The sequence below is a fragment of the Mastomys coucha genome, unplaced genomic scaffold (genome assembly GCF_008632895.1).
Source record: "Mastomys coucha isolate ucsf_1 unplaced genomic scaffold, UCSF_Mcou_1 pScaffold20, whole genome shotgun sequence".
NCBI classification, from domain to species: Eukaryota; Metazoa; Chordata; class Mammalia; order Rodentia; family Muridae; genus Mastomys; species Mastomys coucha.
This window is the reverse complement of record NW_022196903.1, coordinates 53,361,830-53,378,964: the sequence shown is the minus strand read 5'-3', so window position 1 is coordinate 53,378,964 and position 17,135 is coordinate 53,361,830. Positions and strand designations below refer to the sequence as shown.

General features: G+C 42.5%; 1 protein-coding gene across 2 annotated transcripts in view; it reads right to left on the bottom strand.

Moving 5' to 3' along the window:
- Nucleotides 1-2,847: 2,847 nt before the first annotated feature.
- Nucleotides 2,848-17,135, bottom strand: part of Vopp1 (VOPP1 WW domain binding protein) — a 65,218-nt gene continuing 50,930 nt past the window's right edge. For both annotated transcript variants that reach the window (XM_031382024.1, XM_031382023.1), the window contains 2 exons: nucleotides 11,627-11,763; nucleotides 2,848-5,244 (listed from right to left, as the gene is read on the bottom strand). In XM_031382024.1, coding sequence (XP_031237884.1) covers nucleotides 5,054-5,244; nucleotides 11,627-11,763 — 328 coding nt within the window. In that variant the 3' untranslated portion in view covers nucleotides 2,848-5,053. The remainder of the gene's footprint in view (nucleotides 5,245-11,626; nucleotides 11,764-17,135) is intronic.

The window sequence follows — 17,135 nt, the reverse complement described above, 5'->3', positions numbered from 1 at the left end:
CTCTCTCTCTCTCTCTCTCTCTCACACACACACACACACACACACACACATACACACACACCATGAAATTTTAGGATGGCTCTCTGGACCTTTAGACTCACAGAGTAGTGGCTCCAATCAGCACCTCTCAACATTGACACTTATACTCAATTGGCTCCTCTGTCCATGTGGTTACCATCACTTGGAGAGCCCAGCTTTAAGGCCTCTTGTGTACTTTTCCCAGTGCTCTTGACTTCACTGTATTTAACCCTGACATTCTTTAACAATTTTAAAATACTTGTTTTCACTGTAACACTATAGTTGTTCACACTCTCTGGCTTCTACAGCTGGCACAATGGGTTGGATGTCCACTGGCACCTTAATTTCAGCTCTTCTATCTTTTTTTTTTTAAGCTTCTAAAACACTGAGGGAAACTTTTTGTTGTTTATAAGCTGAATGTACTAAGAATTCAAGATACTAAAGATCAGTTTTCCAAAGAAATGCCTCTGACATTGGATAGGAGGGCTGATTAGACAGGACAACACCTTAGAGTCAATATGGAGGGGTCTTTCCTTGCTAAGTGACAGAGAGGGTAGAATAAAGATTCCTGCCTTACTTAGGTGGATCTCTATGAGTTCAAGACTAACCTGGTCTACAATATGAGTTCCAGGAGAGTCAGCACTCTTACCCAGAGAAACAGTGTCTTGAACTAAGAAAAATATTCAGAGCTACAGTTATGTGGACAGAGTGGAGGGAAGAGGCAGGTTACATAGCCATTTCTCTGGTGCTAGGAAATGCATCTGCAGGATGGTGATAAGGAAATGAGGCATAGGCTGGAAAGATGACTCAGCTATTAAAGGCTAGGCTCACAACCAATTACATGAGGAACTGGGGTTACTCTCTTCAGGTCATCAGGATCCACTTTGCACCATCGATCTCCCCATTCATTCAGAAGGCAATTATACTAGGCAGCTTTGCATTGCTCTAACAATAGCAAAGAAAACCAATGTTTGGCTCAGTATTCCAGGTTCCATCTCATGATGGGGTGGTCTTATTGCTTTGGGCCTGTGATGAGGAGCTAAATTATCCAAAGATTCATAGTGGAACAGAACCATTCATCTCATGGCTTGTTATCATGAAGATAATGACCTAAACCTCTGAAACTGTGAGCCAGTTTCAGAAAAGAAATGTATTCCTTTGTAAGAGTTACCATGGTCGTGGTGTCTCTTCACAGCAATAGAAAACTTAACTAAGACAGTGGTGTCCTGAAGAAATAAGATTAGAACTAAGCCCAGAAGTAGTAAAAAGGGTAGAACAGTAAATATAAATACATGAAAACCCACATAGAGATTATTTCCTTAGTCCGTCAGCACTTGTCAGTGTTGTAAACTGTAGCACAGAAACTGTCAGAGAATGCAAACTGCTATAAAAAATCATCTTAATATTCCCAAGAGTTATGGAATTCAAGTGGTGAATTCATGGTGTTCACAGTACTTTTTTTCTCAAGTTTTTTGTGTGTTTTAATCATGACGAAGTATCTCAATGGCATTTTGAAGTATCTAGAAGCTGGCATCTTTCTTTGTTCCCACAGATACACATCTACTGGATCTGTCCTTCTGTCCGTCTGCAATAGAGTCCTAGTGTATTACTCAAACAAATCCTGTACTCCTGGACTCCAGTGGTCCTCTGAGCCTCAGCCTCCTGAGGAGTGAGATAGCAACTGTGTACGACCATACACAGCTTCTTATTACCACATGACGCAGCTTCACTTACGCAGAGTTTATGACTATTTCACACTCATGCATTGCTTTGAGGCTGTGCTTGTAACATGAGTAAGTTTTTAACATGAAATGGATCATTGTGTGTTGATGACTATATGTAAATAGTATAAATAGACCTTTGAAAAATCCACGTACTGTCATGTATTGAGCAGATGTACTTGTCAGATGTGCTATTTTGTAATAAGAACTGAATAAAACACTTCAATAAAAGGCCCAGCCACAGAGTGGAGAGTAAAGAGATGGGAAGAGCACACAGTTTTTCCTAGTTGCTCTCCTGAAATCCCCAATCTTTAGATGCATTCATGAACAGAAGGGCTGTGATACCCCAAGCTTATCTTCCTCATTTCCCCAACAGGACAATGTAATTTGTAAATCTGTAAAGTAGAAGATAATAGAGAATTAAGATACCTCTCAGAACATTCAATGAAAATACCATGGTCTGGCTATAGCCCTGAAATAAATACTCCAAATGTGAGTCGACAAACAGAGAAGGGGCCAGGCTTCTAAGACAAGTATTTTAAGAAGTGAGAATATAAAACTGTCATTTAGTAATTTATCCAAAATTCAGCTTAACTGTTGCAGCCAAATCATCAGTCTTACCAAAGAAGCAGAATAGCACACTACAGAAAGCAGGATGAGAGAACTGCTCTCTAATCTAGCCTGTCTTGAACTCCTTGAATTCATACAGTCCTTTCAGTCAGGTACCCAACTAGCTGATGTTATATCTGAATAACACCACACTCAGCTCTAGAGTGGGACTTTACAGTGAGGGCCAGTAACTGTAGAAGAAAAGGCCACAATGCTGCACCAGTACTACCATCCCCTGTGAGGGAAGCAATTCTGCTTCTCTACTTACTTGGACAACTTTTTCCTATCTTGGTTTTTCAAAACATGTCATTTGATCAAGTGGAACATATATTCCTGGGTAACATTTAACTTTCAGCTCTGTAGGAGGAGAGCATCGTCTACCCTACTATGCCTTCATGTGAATTCATGATCAATTGTGCATAATTTCTCATTAGGAACTCAATCTCCATCTCTTTCTTACTCCCCAGCCTCACTCCCCCCCCAAAAAAATCACAGCATATGACTAAATTCACTTTTATTTTTTTAAATACATAGGAAACAGGACTCTATCAAAAGAGAACAAGAAATATGAGCCAAGTGTTGCCAAGAAAGAGCATGCACAAGTCTGCTTCAGGTCTGTCCCCAAGCACTGGCTCTACAGGACCTCAGCACACATACGTGGAGCTGCTGGAAGGGGTGAGCCTTACTCACCAAACACAAGAAAACAAGAATGCTGGGAACCATCCCCAGAAGTGCAATTTCCATAGGCATTGTCAGTGTGTTTACGTCTGAAGGAATTCCAACGTGGGCTCTATAGCAAACAAAATTTATCTTACACAGACACTGGAGTATAAAATTGCTGAGCCCGATCAGTTGTTCAGTTTCTCAAAAGGATTTGCTATCAAAAAGATAAGATTTAGTCATGGACACTGAGTGCCTTGATCAGCTGTTCCCTGATGCAATCCCAGGGGCAGCTCTGACTGTGCTTCTTGATTTTAAAAAGGAACAGAGAAAATTGAAGTTAAAGCCACAAGTGATAGAGGAGAGAGGAAATGTTTGGATCATGTAGTCATCTTGATTGTAAACAGCAGACATTGTGCTTTGTTGTTTTATGTAAAACAAGGACCCAAGCATGGAGGGGTACTGGATCCAGTGACAGGAAGCCAGAGACACAAAGGTGCTCAATGATGGGAAGCAGCATCTGCATCCACAAACTGTCTTTAAAGCTATCCATTCCTTCCCCGCAGTTTCCTGTGAAACTGTCTATCAGTCTCTATGCTTTCTGTCCTTAAACTAAGCCCACACAGCTACTGTTGATTTCTGAACCTCTGCCTCATGTAAATACCTCAACGGAGAATGACACCATGCCTCCTGGTCTTGTAGGTGGTAAAGAATACTCAAGGTCCACCCAAGTGACACGTTTGGATGTCCCATTCGACAAGTAACAGTTTATCAAATGGCTCTGATTAGTTCATTTACAATGTCAGCCCCCTTCCTTGCAGCCCCACTACCCACCATACTATACATAAATAATCTAGACATCTTAGCTATACTTCCTTGCTCTTAGTACACAAGGTCTCAACCTGGGTTTAAATACACAGCAACGTGACTAACTACGAAAGGGAACAGAACTCCGTACTGTTAACAACTCCAGCCACTACTTGTAAATCTATGGATGAGCTCTTATTCTCACCTGGGAAACAGCATTTCTAACTACACTTCTTTCTCTACTTTTGATTATGTCGTCTGTGCAACTAACAGCAAACGTCCCCTCTTCTGAGGCCAGCACATCTCTGCTGGGATCACATACAACCCTAGCTCTTACTCAGCAATGCTGGTCTTGCTTTGCTGGATTTCTTTGGCTGTCCTCCCCCTCTCCAAGGGTCAATGTAATTACCCAGCCTAATGTGTCGCTCAGCTCTATATTGTCCATAAAACCCATCACCAGAACTACCTAAGAAAAGGGTGTTGGAGCCCTCTGAGTAGAGACCCCTCCACAGAAGCAGAGTTCACACTCTCCATCTGATCTCAAAGGACACACCCTCACTTCAACACATGCACTAAAGGAAAAGCCAGACCATGATTCATAAAATGCAATGTCTCCATTTGGGGATTTTTTCCTAACTTAAAGATTTCCCCTCTCTAATGGCCTTTATTTAACAACAGATGTCCAACTGAGGCCTGATTCTGACCCTCATTTTTCAGTGGAAGCAATATGCACTTGAGTCTTTCCTATTCTTGCAGAGTAAAGCCTATTTTCAAAATGTGAGTGGAGACCAACGAGTATCGACAGCACATCCGCACAGCTTCTATTAGGAGAATGGTCTGGGACAGTGGATAGTGTCTCTTCGAACTTCACTGCCAACTACTGCATTGTGTGAGTCTTATCTCAGCCTGAACGCTTTATCTGGCCCCTAACACATAGGCTATACCTTCCTTTCCTCTTAGCCTCTCTCCCGAGGATCTCCCCTGGTAACCCTAGGAATATCAACCCTCAGGGACTGCTGCCACACTCTCTCAGAGAGCACAGACTACATCAGAAACAGAAGCAACAGAGGAGACAGTGTGGATTCAATTGTCCTCCACAAAAAAACTTGAAAGAGAGCTGGGCTTGCTTTGAAATATCCAAGTTTGCCCTTGGACCACCCTATCAGCAAGTATTGGTGAGGATGGGGAGGAATGCAAAAGGGCCTGTCCATTGTCTTTGCCTCCGATGAAGCATCTTGCTACTTGTCCTTCACCACCTGTTCATAGGGAGGTGGGGGGGTGTTGCAGTAGGAGGGAGGGGGTGGGTAAGTTGTGCCTCCGTGGGGTGAATTGGGCTGGACCTGGAAAGCCATAGCCATGGTATTGCCAACAGGATTCATCCCGGGTCCTCCAGGGTCAGTGTAATACGGTGGTCCCATTTGCTGTGTTCCTGAAAGACAGATAACCAAACATTGAGTGCAAAAACCTACCATCTGGCACATCTCAATATTATGAGGAGCTTCTGCCCCATCATTCACTGCATTATGTCTATTAGAAACAGAACATTTCTCGAGACAGTAAACACCTAAATTTGGTAACAAGCAAGAGAGACATACATGGCTGTGCCCTGCGGGGTACAATTCCTCTGGAGAGAGATATTGCTAAAATATCCTATCAGTCTTCAGAGTACAATAAAGTACAGGAGAATGAGACAATAGCGGATTATTCTACGGAGACACAGATATCCATCCGAATTCTGAGAGAGGAAAAACAAGGTAGCTAAATTTGATAGAGCTTACTCTTGGCCCAGATTCATCATAGTCCCATTACACTTTGAACCCAATTTTGCTGGAAATTCACTGTATCTTAAGTTAAGGTCTCCAATCCTGCACCATTTTATGAAGGCAAAGAGGATCTGTCATCCAGGGTGGCCAAAGGTCTCAGGCAGGTTGGTAACTCCCACAGGCCCATGTGGGTATGCCTGGCAGTTCCCTGAGATATGTGGCTTCTTCTGTGGCAGAAGGAAGTGGCTACTCTATACACTTAGCCTTCTGCCCTTGAGGACCAGAGGAGCAGGAAGGGGGCCCTAACTCCATGACAGGTGAGCACAGGGAAGGGTGTTTTCTGTGTACTGGAGATATAGCTTGGTCTGTTTTTGTAATGTCCACACAGTATGGCTACTCAAGTTACACGAGTACCAGTTCATGAATTTTGTAGGAATTAGCAAGCTAGATATATCTTAAAATTTTACAAAATGTTTGAACATGGAGATACATTTAGAATACTTAAAAAGCAGATATGACAGATGGGCAAGTTATATCTACCAAGAACTTTCTTCTTTAGAGGAGAAACTTGACAACTACCAGATTTGTACATGCTGGAAAGCCTGTGGTAGAGGTTATAGAGACAGTGACAGTGGCGGTGGCGGCGGCAGCAGTGGTGTCTACTAGTGGTCTATACTGTAAAATCCTGTCTCTAAAAGTCAAGGGCTGGGCCTACTGCTCAGTGAGAAAGCAGTGTTTCTTAAACATGCTGAACTTATAATTCACTAAAATCCAGTTTTCGTCCTTTAGATTACCAAAGGAGTCCCCAGATAAATGCACAAAATCTGTGCATATGCCTCAGCGTTGACTGGGCATGCATCCTTTGTGTGCTACCATGATTAACTAAGTTTATGTTCTTAGAAAAGGAATTTGGGACAAATGGCGCTAGGGACCTAAATCCTTGTCTCCTGCAATGGGGATTCTTTAACTCCAATGGGGTCTGCAACAGGGGTGGCTGTAGAATAAAATAAGGGCACCGTGTTTCTGAATGCTTCCAGGTACCACCAGAGCATGGATAGGATGTGTAAATCCTCACCTCCCTCAGCCTCTTAACCATATGAAAACAATGTATATCTAAGAGGTAGGACACTCAGTGGTCCTTAGTCCTTGGCATCCTCCCACTGGCAGATTGACTAATGGCCTTTGATGCTTTCACAGGCACTTTTTTTTTTAAGTTTGGTGTCCCTCCTGATGTAGACTCTTACACCCATTGGGATTAAAGTAGCGAGTTAAAACTGTGAAGCTCCTGAGTCTCTACATGGACATTTTAAAGAGTCTGATGAGATGTCATCACCACACAATCTGATCCACTAATCTTGTCTGCAACCCCTTCCCCAGCTCAGCTTCAGTATATGTGCCTTCTTAATCATCTTTATTCTGAACACCAGATGAAGTTTTCAGTTCACTTGGTTTAAAAGCACTGCAATTTTGCCTCTGTTATGGTTAGCAACTGTTTTAATGAGGGTTGCTATTGCTGTGATGAAATACCATGACTAAAGCAACTTAGGGAGGAAAAGGTTTGTTCATCACCAAAGGCAGTCCGGGGCTTAAGCAGAGCAGGAACTCGGAGGCAGAAGCTGATGCAGAGGCCATGGAAGAGCACTGGTCACTGGTGTGGTCCTTATGGCTTGCTCAACCTGCTTTCTTACAGAATTCAGGAGCACAAGCTCAGAGATAGCAAAACCCAGAATGGGCTGGTCCCTCCCCAATAAGTCACTAATTAAGAAAATGCCCTACTGGTTTGCCTACAGACACTTTCTTCTTCTTCTTCTTCCTCTTCTTCCTCTTCTTCCTCTTCTTCCTCTTCTTCCTCTTCCTCTTCCTCTTCCTCTTCCTCTTCCTCTTCCTCTTCCTCTTCCTCTTCTTCTTCTTCTTCTTCTTCTTCTTCTTCTTCTTCTTCTTCTTCTTCTTCTTCCCCTTCCCTTTCTCCTTCTCCTCTCCTTCTCCTTCTCCTCTCCTTCTCCTTCTCCTTCTCCTCCTTCTTCTCTTTTTGGTTTTTTCGAGACAGGTACAGACAGATGTTATGGAACAATTTCTCAACTGAAGCTCTCACTTCTCTGGTAACTCTAGCTTGTGTCAAGTTGATGTAAAACTAGCCAGCACAGTAACTATATATAATCATCTTTGGCATCTAGAACCAGTTATAGAAAACCAAATCTGCAGATGTTCAAGTTTCTTGTATCCAATGGCACAATGTATAACCACAAACATCTTTATATATATATTAAATAAACTCTAGATTATTCAATATTTTAGAGAAATATAAGTATTATACAAATGTCTGTTAATACTATATTGTTTATGAAATAATGTTAAGAAAAAATCTATGCATGCACAGAATGGATATAATATTTCTTCATTTACTTCTGACTTGTGCTTGGTTAAATTTGTAGATAGGGAAATTAGATGTAGATGGCTGATAAGGTCATTGTGTGAATGCTTTGGGCTACTTCACTAGGGTGTAAGCCATGAAATGCCCATGGGGGTGCTTAAGGAACTCAGTACACATACTTAGTATGAAAGAATAGTGCTTTTTTATCTACAAAATTAGGTGTTGGAAAGTTAATGCTACTAACCAGTACCCTCAGAGCTTCCAGGGACTAAACCACCAACCAAAGAGTACACATGGTGGGACTCATGGCTCCAGCTGCATATGTAGCAGAGGATGGCCAAGTCAGTCATAAATGGGAGGAGAGGCCCTTGGTCCTATGAGGGTTCTATGCCCTAGTATAGGGGAATGCCAGAGCCAAGATGTGGGAGAGGGTGGGCTGGTAAGCAGGGGAGAGGGGGGAGGGAACAGGGGTTTTTTTTGGGGGGGGGGAGAGGAAACCAGAGAGGAGATATCATTTGAAATGTAAATAAAGAAACTATCTAATAAAAAAATTGAATTTCAAAAAAAAAAAAAAAAAAAGAAAGTTAATGCTAAATCAACAGTATCTAGATAATCAGGTTTCTGTCCTCGAAGCTGGATTTAGAGCACTGAGTTGTAGATTTTAGCTCCAACTACATGTTCCTTGTTTTCTTAGAAGGCAGAGAGGGGCAGAGTGAGACTATTAACTGTGAAAATAGGCAGCAAATGTTTCTCAGGAAAAATACAGGTCTGAAATAAACTTTGGTAAGATCTTCTGATTTACTGGGTGTAGCCAAAGTGAGACCAAAGTTACACAGACAGGGTTCATTGCTGTCAAAAATGAGAAACGTGAGTGGCCATGATGCATTTTCCTCTGACACTACTCGGACACCACAGGGCAAGCAGGATGAGCTGCACAGACAAAAGTGTGGCTCTCATTTTATCACCTGCTCACCACATTGGCTCTCATTTGGATGACTACAGGAGCATCAGTCCTGACACTGGAGCAGCTCCAGACATGCAGGATATGTTGTCCTGCATGCCCTTTCTCTATCCAAGAGTGATGGATCCAGATGAAAGCCGCTGGTGAATGGTTTTAATGTGAAGCCATTTAATGTTTTAAATGAAAAATTGTATTTTACGTTCCAACAGAGCACAAATTTCGAAGTTAAAAGAATAAGATCCATGTATGAATAAGATCCATGTATGAATACAAAATGATGCCATACTGCAATGAAAATTGAAGGTGTGGCTCCAGTGAACTGGTATGGAAAATATACATCCACATCTTTCTTGGTGATAATCCTAAAAATAGTAAAGAAAGACTTTTTGGAAGAGGAAAACTCTGCCAAGTGTCAGGTAGAAGAAGAGTTCTCTTTGCATCTTGAGCATGTCACCAGCAAAGCAGGACAGGCTACATTACCTGTTACATTCAACTTTCCCACTCCTCAGAGTTCCATTTTAAACATGATGGGCAAATTAAATACTGTGCTTATTTATTGTACACAACCTGATGGGTCTGAAGATAACACCCATGAAATCACCATTGCCCATACTACACTGTATCCTATAGACCTCTGTCATCTAACTTACTATTAGTATCTGTAAGTATAATAAGAATACATTAGTCCTAGTCTGTACGTGAATTTTTTCTAAGCAAATTTTTAACTACAGTTTTGTTCACCAAGGTCCATAAGATATAGTAGATCTATTGGACTTACTTGTTCTGTGTAATAGAAATGTTACAAGAGGAAAGAACTGTCCCTCCAAGTCCAGTCATCTACCTGCAGTGCTCCGGAGCACAGCAGCATGACTGGGAGCACAGCAGTATGCCTGGGAGCACAGCAGTGTTCCTAGGAGCACAGCAGTGTGACTGGGAGCACAGCAGTGTGACTCGGAGCACAGTTGTGTGAATGCAATCAACATACTGGTCCTCAAATTCATGAAACAAAAAATCTTTACTCTAGAACCAGTGCCTGCCTACTCTGCCTTCTGGCACCTTGCAACTCTCCATGTACAGAGGGCTCCTTCCAGGGAAGGGGACCGCATACACCCAGAGCGGCCTGAGTCTTGAGGGGAGGAAGCACCAACTACTATAATATGTGGGAGATTTACACAGTTAAGGAAAAATTGTCTTGTAAGAACTAAGAAATAGCTAATTCTCTTTGATACTGAAACACTGCTTCAGGTAATATGTTCTACAAGGCCAAGGGTAACTTCTATGAAGGTGTTTACTGCTGCCCTACAATTAATTACTCTTAATGAATAGTCATGTATACATTCTCTCTTGTATACTTCTTACTCAATATATGATTTGAATTTATGTTTGAACTTCTAAGTAAACTTTTGTAAAAAAAGGGATGCATGTGATCTCTTCTCCTAGAAAAGGCACAGAAGACTAGGAAAGATTGCATTGGCAAGCATAGCATTGGAAATAAAGGCATTGAGAGTAAGGACACTATCATTGTCACATCAGAACAGGAGGAGAGAGCAGGACTAGGAGCAGAATGCAGAGTAGAATAACTTAGAAATTATAAGGCAACTTAAATGAAGAGAGCAATATATAAAATGCATAAGGAAAGATGAAGAAAGAATAACCTAGAAATTATAAGGCAACTTAAAAATATTAAGAGAGCAACATATAGAATACAGAGGGAAAGAGGAAAACAGAAGAAGCTGTAGATAGAGCAGAAGGATCAGGCAGGCTTTTCCTTATCATGGGAAAGAACAGGTCTCTTCTTAATAGCAAGGCAGGCTTAGTCTTTCTTACTAAAGAGGACAGAGCTTTCCTCTTGTAGACTTAGGTTTAACTCATTTAGCAATAAAAGTGTAAAAGCTTTTTATTTCTCTATGAAATAAAGATTGGAGCTCATTTTTCATCCAGGATGAGTGAGTTTTTTTCTGCTTGGTCTTTCGCTCCATAAACATATGTAAGAATGGATGTGTGTGTCTGTTAAATATTTAATTACGAGATAAGTATGTCAAGTGAGCCCAGTTTGTTTGAATGGGGATGTATGAATGTACATATGAATTTATGTCAGTTTATTTACATTTGATTGTGTAAAACTTTTTCTTTCTGCAAGTGTGACTCTCTTCTCTTGGTTCAATAGAAGGTTATTGTTTCAAACCTCCCCAAAGCCTGACAAGTGAGAGGCTTCCTTCTGGACAAGAGGGAAAAGTCCCTGCAATTAATCCTTTACTTAATGCCTCACTGCTATTTTATGGTGAAATACTAAAGCTCTGAGGCCAAGACTGCAGTTTCTGGCCCTAGAGGATCCCAGGCATGTCAGCCACAGCAGCAAAATGACCTAGACTTTTAGACAGTACACGTTTTCTTCTTAAACAGCAATCCTAAAAATCTCTCAAGACCAAGTTTTGCCCCCTACCGACGCTCTTCCCCCTCTGGTACCTCAAGAGAAAACCAAGAAGAAAGAAGAATGAGTGGGCTCATCAGTAACAAAATAAGGACATGAGATGACACACACACACACAACATTGCATGGCTATCAGCAGGAAGAAACAATAAAGTTGCTCATCAGAACTTAAATGGTCAAGTAGCCTGATTTATCTCTTCTAGCACACTCCGGGTGGGGCATAATAGATGTCTGAAGAGGTCACACAGATTATAAGGAGGGCAGACGAGGATGAGGCTGGCTGACCTGGGGCGGGGTTTGGTGGCTGCCTGGTATAGGACACATTGAAGGTGGGCTCCTCAATGAGTGGTGGCGGATACATGCGCCGGCGAATGAAGAAACCAGCTCCACAGCAGAACAGCACACCCATCATCAGCAGGAACCTGCAAAGAACGGAGATGTGTGTCAGAGTTCAAGACACAGGCTGAAGCCAGGCTGGAGAACTGCAACAAAAATGCCTGAAGATTCTCCCGGGGTCCTGGAACACCAGAGATCCAGCAATCTGTGAGAAGCCTCCAGCCAGGAGGTCGTGCAACTGGCCTTGGGTGTCTCTGACCTCCAGCCAGGAGGTCGTGCAACTGGCCTTGGGTGTCTCTGAACTGTTTCACCTTGGGACCCTTCTCTTATGGAGGACACCGGTGAGAGACTCATCCTGCAGACCTCTGAGGTATCCCCAGAGTAGAAGCTACGAGCACTGAGACACTTGAAAATACAAAAATAAAAATCTCTATCACAGTGGCTACAGGTGATCGGTTTCAAACAACATTTTAGTCTAAACAGAAGACACTGCCAAATCTAGTCTCTGTCATTGTTTCAGCATTTCCAATTCTTCACTTCAAAACCACATAAATAGACCTTTATCCTTCCTAATACCTTTCTACATTATGAAGTGAACATTTAATAATTAAGAAAGCATCTAGAGCACTTGCTTAACCACTAGGGAAATATAGGGAAATAGAGGAACACAGTCAGCAAAATAGAAGAATACTAAGAAAACTCCAGGCTGTAACACTGCTGTTTACTCTCCACATCTTGATCCTAATGTCTAACAGGCAAAGGAAGTGAGTGCTTTACAGTTAAGACATTGGTCTGAACCATCTAAGAGTCTCACTGACTAGGAAATCATCACTAAAGGGCAATTCCAGGCAAAACTGATAAATTCTCCTTCATCTCTGGCCCATGTAACTTTCTAGAACTCCATTTAACATGCCCATACTCTGGGTCTCGTACACAGCAGGGTTGGTCATGGCTAATGACACCAGACAATGTATTAAAAAAAAAGTTGATGACAAGAGTATGTGATGGACCTTTGAGAATAGTAATATGACTACAGAGAAGGCCATAAGTCAGTCAATAGGAAACCAGACATTCTTGGAATATTGAGCAGGAATTTAAAACAGACACAGGCAGAGATGACTTAGGAAAAGGCTGAAATTATAGTCTTTGTGTTCTTTCAATTTATTTATTTGACAAGTAACTGTTCGGCACCTTTGATGTCTACAACCCCACAGTGGGTAAAGTAGGTATGTTGGTTGTTTTTTGTTTGTTTGCTTGCTTTTGGTTTTTTGCCAATTTGAAACAAACCCCAATATATTTTGGAAAGAGGTAATATTAATTGAGAAAACGTGTCCATTAGATTCTCTGTAGGTAAATCTATGGGGTGTTTTCTTGATTGCTTGATGTGGGAGGGACAAGTGAACCATGGGCAGTGCTGCCACTCCTGGGCAGTTGGATCTGGGCTATATAAGAAAGAAGTCTGAGAAAGCCATGAGGAGCCAGCCAGAAGCAGTGTCCTTTCATGGCTTTTGCTTCAGGTCCTGCCCTGACCTCCTTCAGTGACAGCGTATGGTCTGAGAGTTGTAAGATGAAATAAATCCCTTCCTTCCCCCCATGCTGCTTTTAATCACAGTGTTTTATTACAGCAGTAGAAATCCTAAGACAGTAGGTGAGGCCCTTCCGCATACCTCAGTGAACTTCAGTCTTAACAGAAGAGGGGAAAACTGAGTGGTAAATGTATACAACTCTTTATTCATAACAAATGATAAGAAAAATGAAGATTGTAAGAATAGACCTGTGTGATATATTATGTGTATCAAAATTCATCATTTTACTTTAAGTATATGTCAATGCACTGAGAAATTTATTTACACTAAGATATCAATTGTATATAAGAATGGACAAATAAGTCTAGTGGTGGTAGCAATCTGAGCACTTGGGAGGCAAAGGCAGGTGGATCTCTGAGTCCGAGATCTGTCTACAGAGTGAGTACCAGAACAGTGTTACAAGGGCAGTGGTGGTGCATGCCTTTAATCCCAGCACTTGGAAGGCAGAGGCAGGCGGATCTCTGAGTTTGAGGCCAGCCTGGTCTACAGAGTGAGTTCCAGGACAGCCAGGGCTATACAGAGAAACCTTGTCTCAAAAAAACAAAAACAAAACAAAACAAAACAAACAAACAAAACAAAAAACAAAAAAAGCAAAAAAACAAAAAACAAAAAACAAACAACAACAAAAAAAACCAAACCAAAAAAGAAAAAAAAAAAAAAAAAAAAAAAAAAAAAAAAAAAGAACAATAGAACAGTGTTACACAGAGAAGCCCTGTCTCAAAAAGCTCCCCCCATAATAAAGAACAAGTATTCTCTTTCAGCAATATTTGAGCTAGGTTCGAAAGGAGGGGAACAAAGAGAACAGGAAATCTTGTGAGAAGAATGACACAGGTGAAGAGACTTAGAGCACAGCAAGTACAGTGACTACATGCCAGAGATGGCTCTGGCTGGACTCAGCAAATGGGTCTGGAGAAGTCAAAAAACTCATCAGCAAGAATGTTCTCTCTCTCTCTCTCTCTCTCTCTCTCTCTCTCTCTCTCTGTGTGTGTGTGTGTGTGTGTGTGTGTGTCTGTCTGTCTGTCCGTCTGTCTTTCCCCCACTCTCCCTTTCTCCTTCCACTCTTTCCCCATCTTTACAAGTACAGTCCTATATCCTCAGCCCTTTGTACATTTTTTACTTTCAGGAAGAGTCTCATTACCTTACTTAAGCTGGCATGAATGCATTCTGTATTCCAAGCAGGTTTTGAACATGGAACTCACCTGCCTTGGTCTCCTAGGCAGCTGAGATTACAGATCAGTGCAACGAGGCCCAGCTGGACTTGCCTCTTAAATAATTAAAGCTAACTATCTTACCTTCAATGCTAAGTCCTACAATACATATCTATGTACTTTGGGGGAAGTGTAGAGAGGTTGAATATGCACAGATTTACTTTCTCAGTTGATACTACTGGTCACTCTAACAGGCCTGGCTCTCTGGTCTTCATCAGGAGAAAAGGCCAAGATGCTGGTCACCCTGCCAGATGGTACTTTTATTTCCTAGATGAAAATTGACACTGTACCTCACACTTCAGAAGCAAGGATGGGACAGAGTCACTTGGCAGGAGACCAACTTGTGGCTTTGGTATCACATAGTAACAGATCTGTTCCTTGTTGAAAAATTAGCCTCAAGACTTACTCCTAAAAGTGGAACTGACGAAAGACCAGGAAAATGGACTTCATGTTGCCTGGGCTAGAGCTGTGGCAATTAATGGAAAGGTCATTTTTAAAGGATTAGGACCCATTTGCAGGTTGCCCACCACAGTCTCTTCTGTTGTGCAGCACAGTTGGGAAGCTTCCCAAGGACTGACTAGAAGTTTTCTTTTTGTAATGGAGTCAGAAGTAAGCCAGTTTCTTTATTTTAATTTGCCTATTCAATTCCTCTTTTAATGGAGCAGTTGTCCATTCTGCAATGTCCTCGTGACTGGCAGCAATGACACATGACCCTGTGGCCTGGATTCATTCCAGGAGAGGTATGGGAACCTCTTCCTTTCCATTTGACAACATGTGCTTTACAATGCTAATGAAGGGGTACAAAATGTGACATTTTAATTCAAACCTTCCCCAACAGGGCTGCTATGCCTGGCCCCAGTGGGAGAGGATTCTCCTAACCCTGCAGAGACCTGATGCTCTAGGGTGGGGGGATACCTGGCAGGGGGGCACCCACTAAGAAGAGAAGGGGAAGGGGGAGGGGGAAATTCTGTGTGTGTGAGGGAGTGGGGCCAGGCAGGGGTGGCAGCATTTGGACTGTAAATAAAAACAAAAGCAAACAAACAAACAAACAAAAAACCCTCTGCTTAAGATTTTACAGGTGGCAGGGCCTCTTAAACATACTCTCCTCCAAACCACAGCCTAGCACAATCAGAGATGTCATACAGCAACTGATGGGAATAGATACAGAGACTCACTGCCAAAGATGAGACAGCACCAGAGGAACCCCACAGAAGAGGGAGAGAAAGGGTTATAGGAGGCAGAGGGGTCAAGGGCACCACAAGAACAAGGCCCATCCAATCAACTTAGCAGGGCTCACAGGGGCTCACAGCTACTGAACCAACAAACAGGGTGGGCCTTTTCTTTGTGGGACTCACAACAGCGGAGCAGAGCCTGTCTCTGACTCTTTTGCCTACTTTTGGGACCCTTTTCCTTCTACTGGGTTGCTTTGTCCCGCCTTAATACTAGGGGTAGTGCCTAGTCTTATTGTAACTTGTTATGCCATGCTTGGTTGATATCCCTACTGGCCTGTTCTTATCTGAAGGGAAACAGAGGAGGTGTAGGCCCGAGGGAGAGGGGCAGGGAATGGGTGGAGTGAAGGGAGGGGAAACTGCAGTTAGGATGTAATAGATGAGAGAAGAATAAAGAAATTAATTAATTAGAAGAGGAGGGGGAGGGAGAGGGAGGAGAAGAGGAAGAAGCAGAGGAAGAGGAAGGAGAAGAAGGAGGAGAAAAGGAAGAAGAAGGAGAAGGAGGAGGAGGAGGAGGAGGAGGAGGAAAAGGAGAAGAAGGAGAAGAAGAAGAAGAAGAAGAAGGAGGAGGAGGAGGAGGAGGAAGAGGAGGAAGAGGAGGAGGAAGAAGAGGAGGAAGAAGAGGAAGAAGAAACATACCATTGACTTTTCTCTCAGTCCCATACCTCCTCTGCATGAAATTATTATTACTTCATTATGCTGGGAATAACCTTACTTGAAAGATCTACTCAAAAACTTTGAAGCTTTTTCCCAAATTAAGGGTATCAGAAGTTTTGTTCAGGGCTGGAGAGATAGCTTAGCAGTTAAGAGCACCAACTGCTCTCCCAGAGGACCCAGGTTCAATTTCCAGCACCTACACAGCAGCTTACAACTGTCTATAACTCCAGGACCTGACACTCTCATACAGGCATACATACAAGAAAAACATCAATGCATATAAAATAAAAATAAATGATTAAAAAATGTTTTGTGCAGTCTTGTTACTGAAGGATAAATGATCTAAAAGCTTCAGATGGACTGAGAAACTCCAGACAGTAAAGTTGACCTGACTGGTAACACCTGTGGCCTGCTGGGCTCCAGGAAGTTCCTGATAAGGAGATCAGCATAGAAGCACCCACTGGTTATCTGCCACTGTGAGGCTGCAGAGGAACTGGCCTGATCATGTAATCTACATACCCAAAGTTTCCTTTTCTCAACCTGTATACCCATACCCCCCTGTGCTGTGTGCACAATCTCCACTCCTGCAGAATGACTGGTTCCCTTCAGTTGTTGAGTAAAAGGCCAGGTCTGGGCCTGGCAGTGGTGGCACATGCCTTTGGTCCCAGCACTTGGGAGGCAGAGGCAGGCAGATGTCTGAGTTCGAGGCCAGCCTGTTCTACAGAGTGAGTTCCAGGACAGCCAGGGCTACCCAGAGAAAACCCTGTCTCAAAAAACC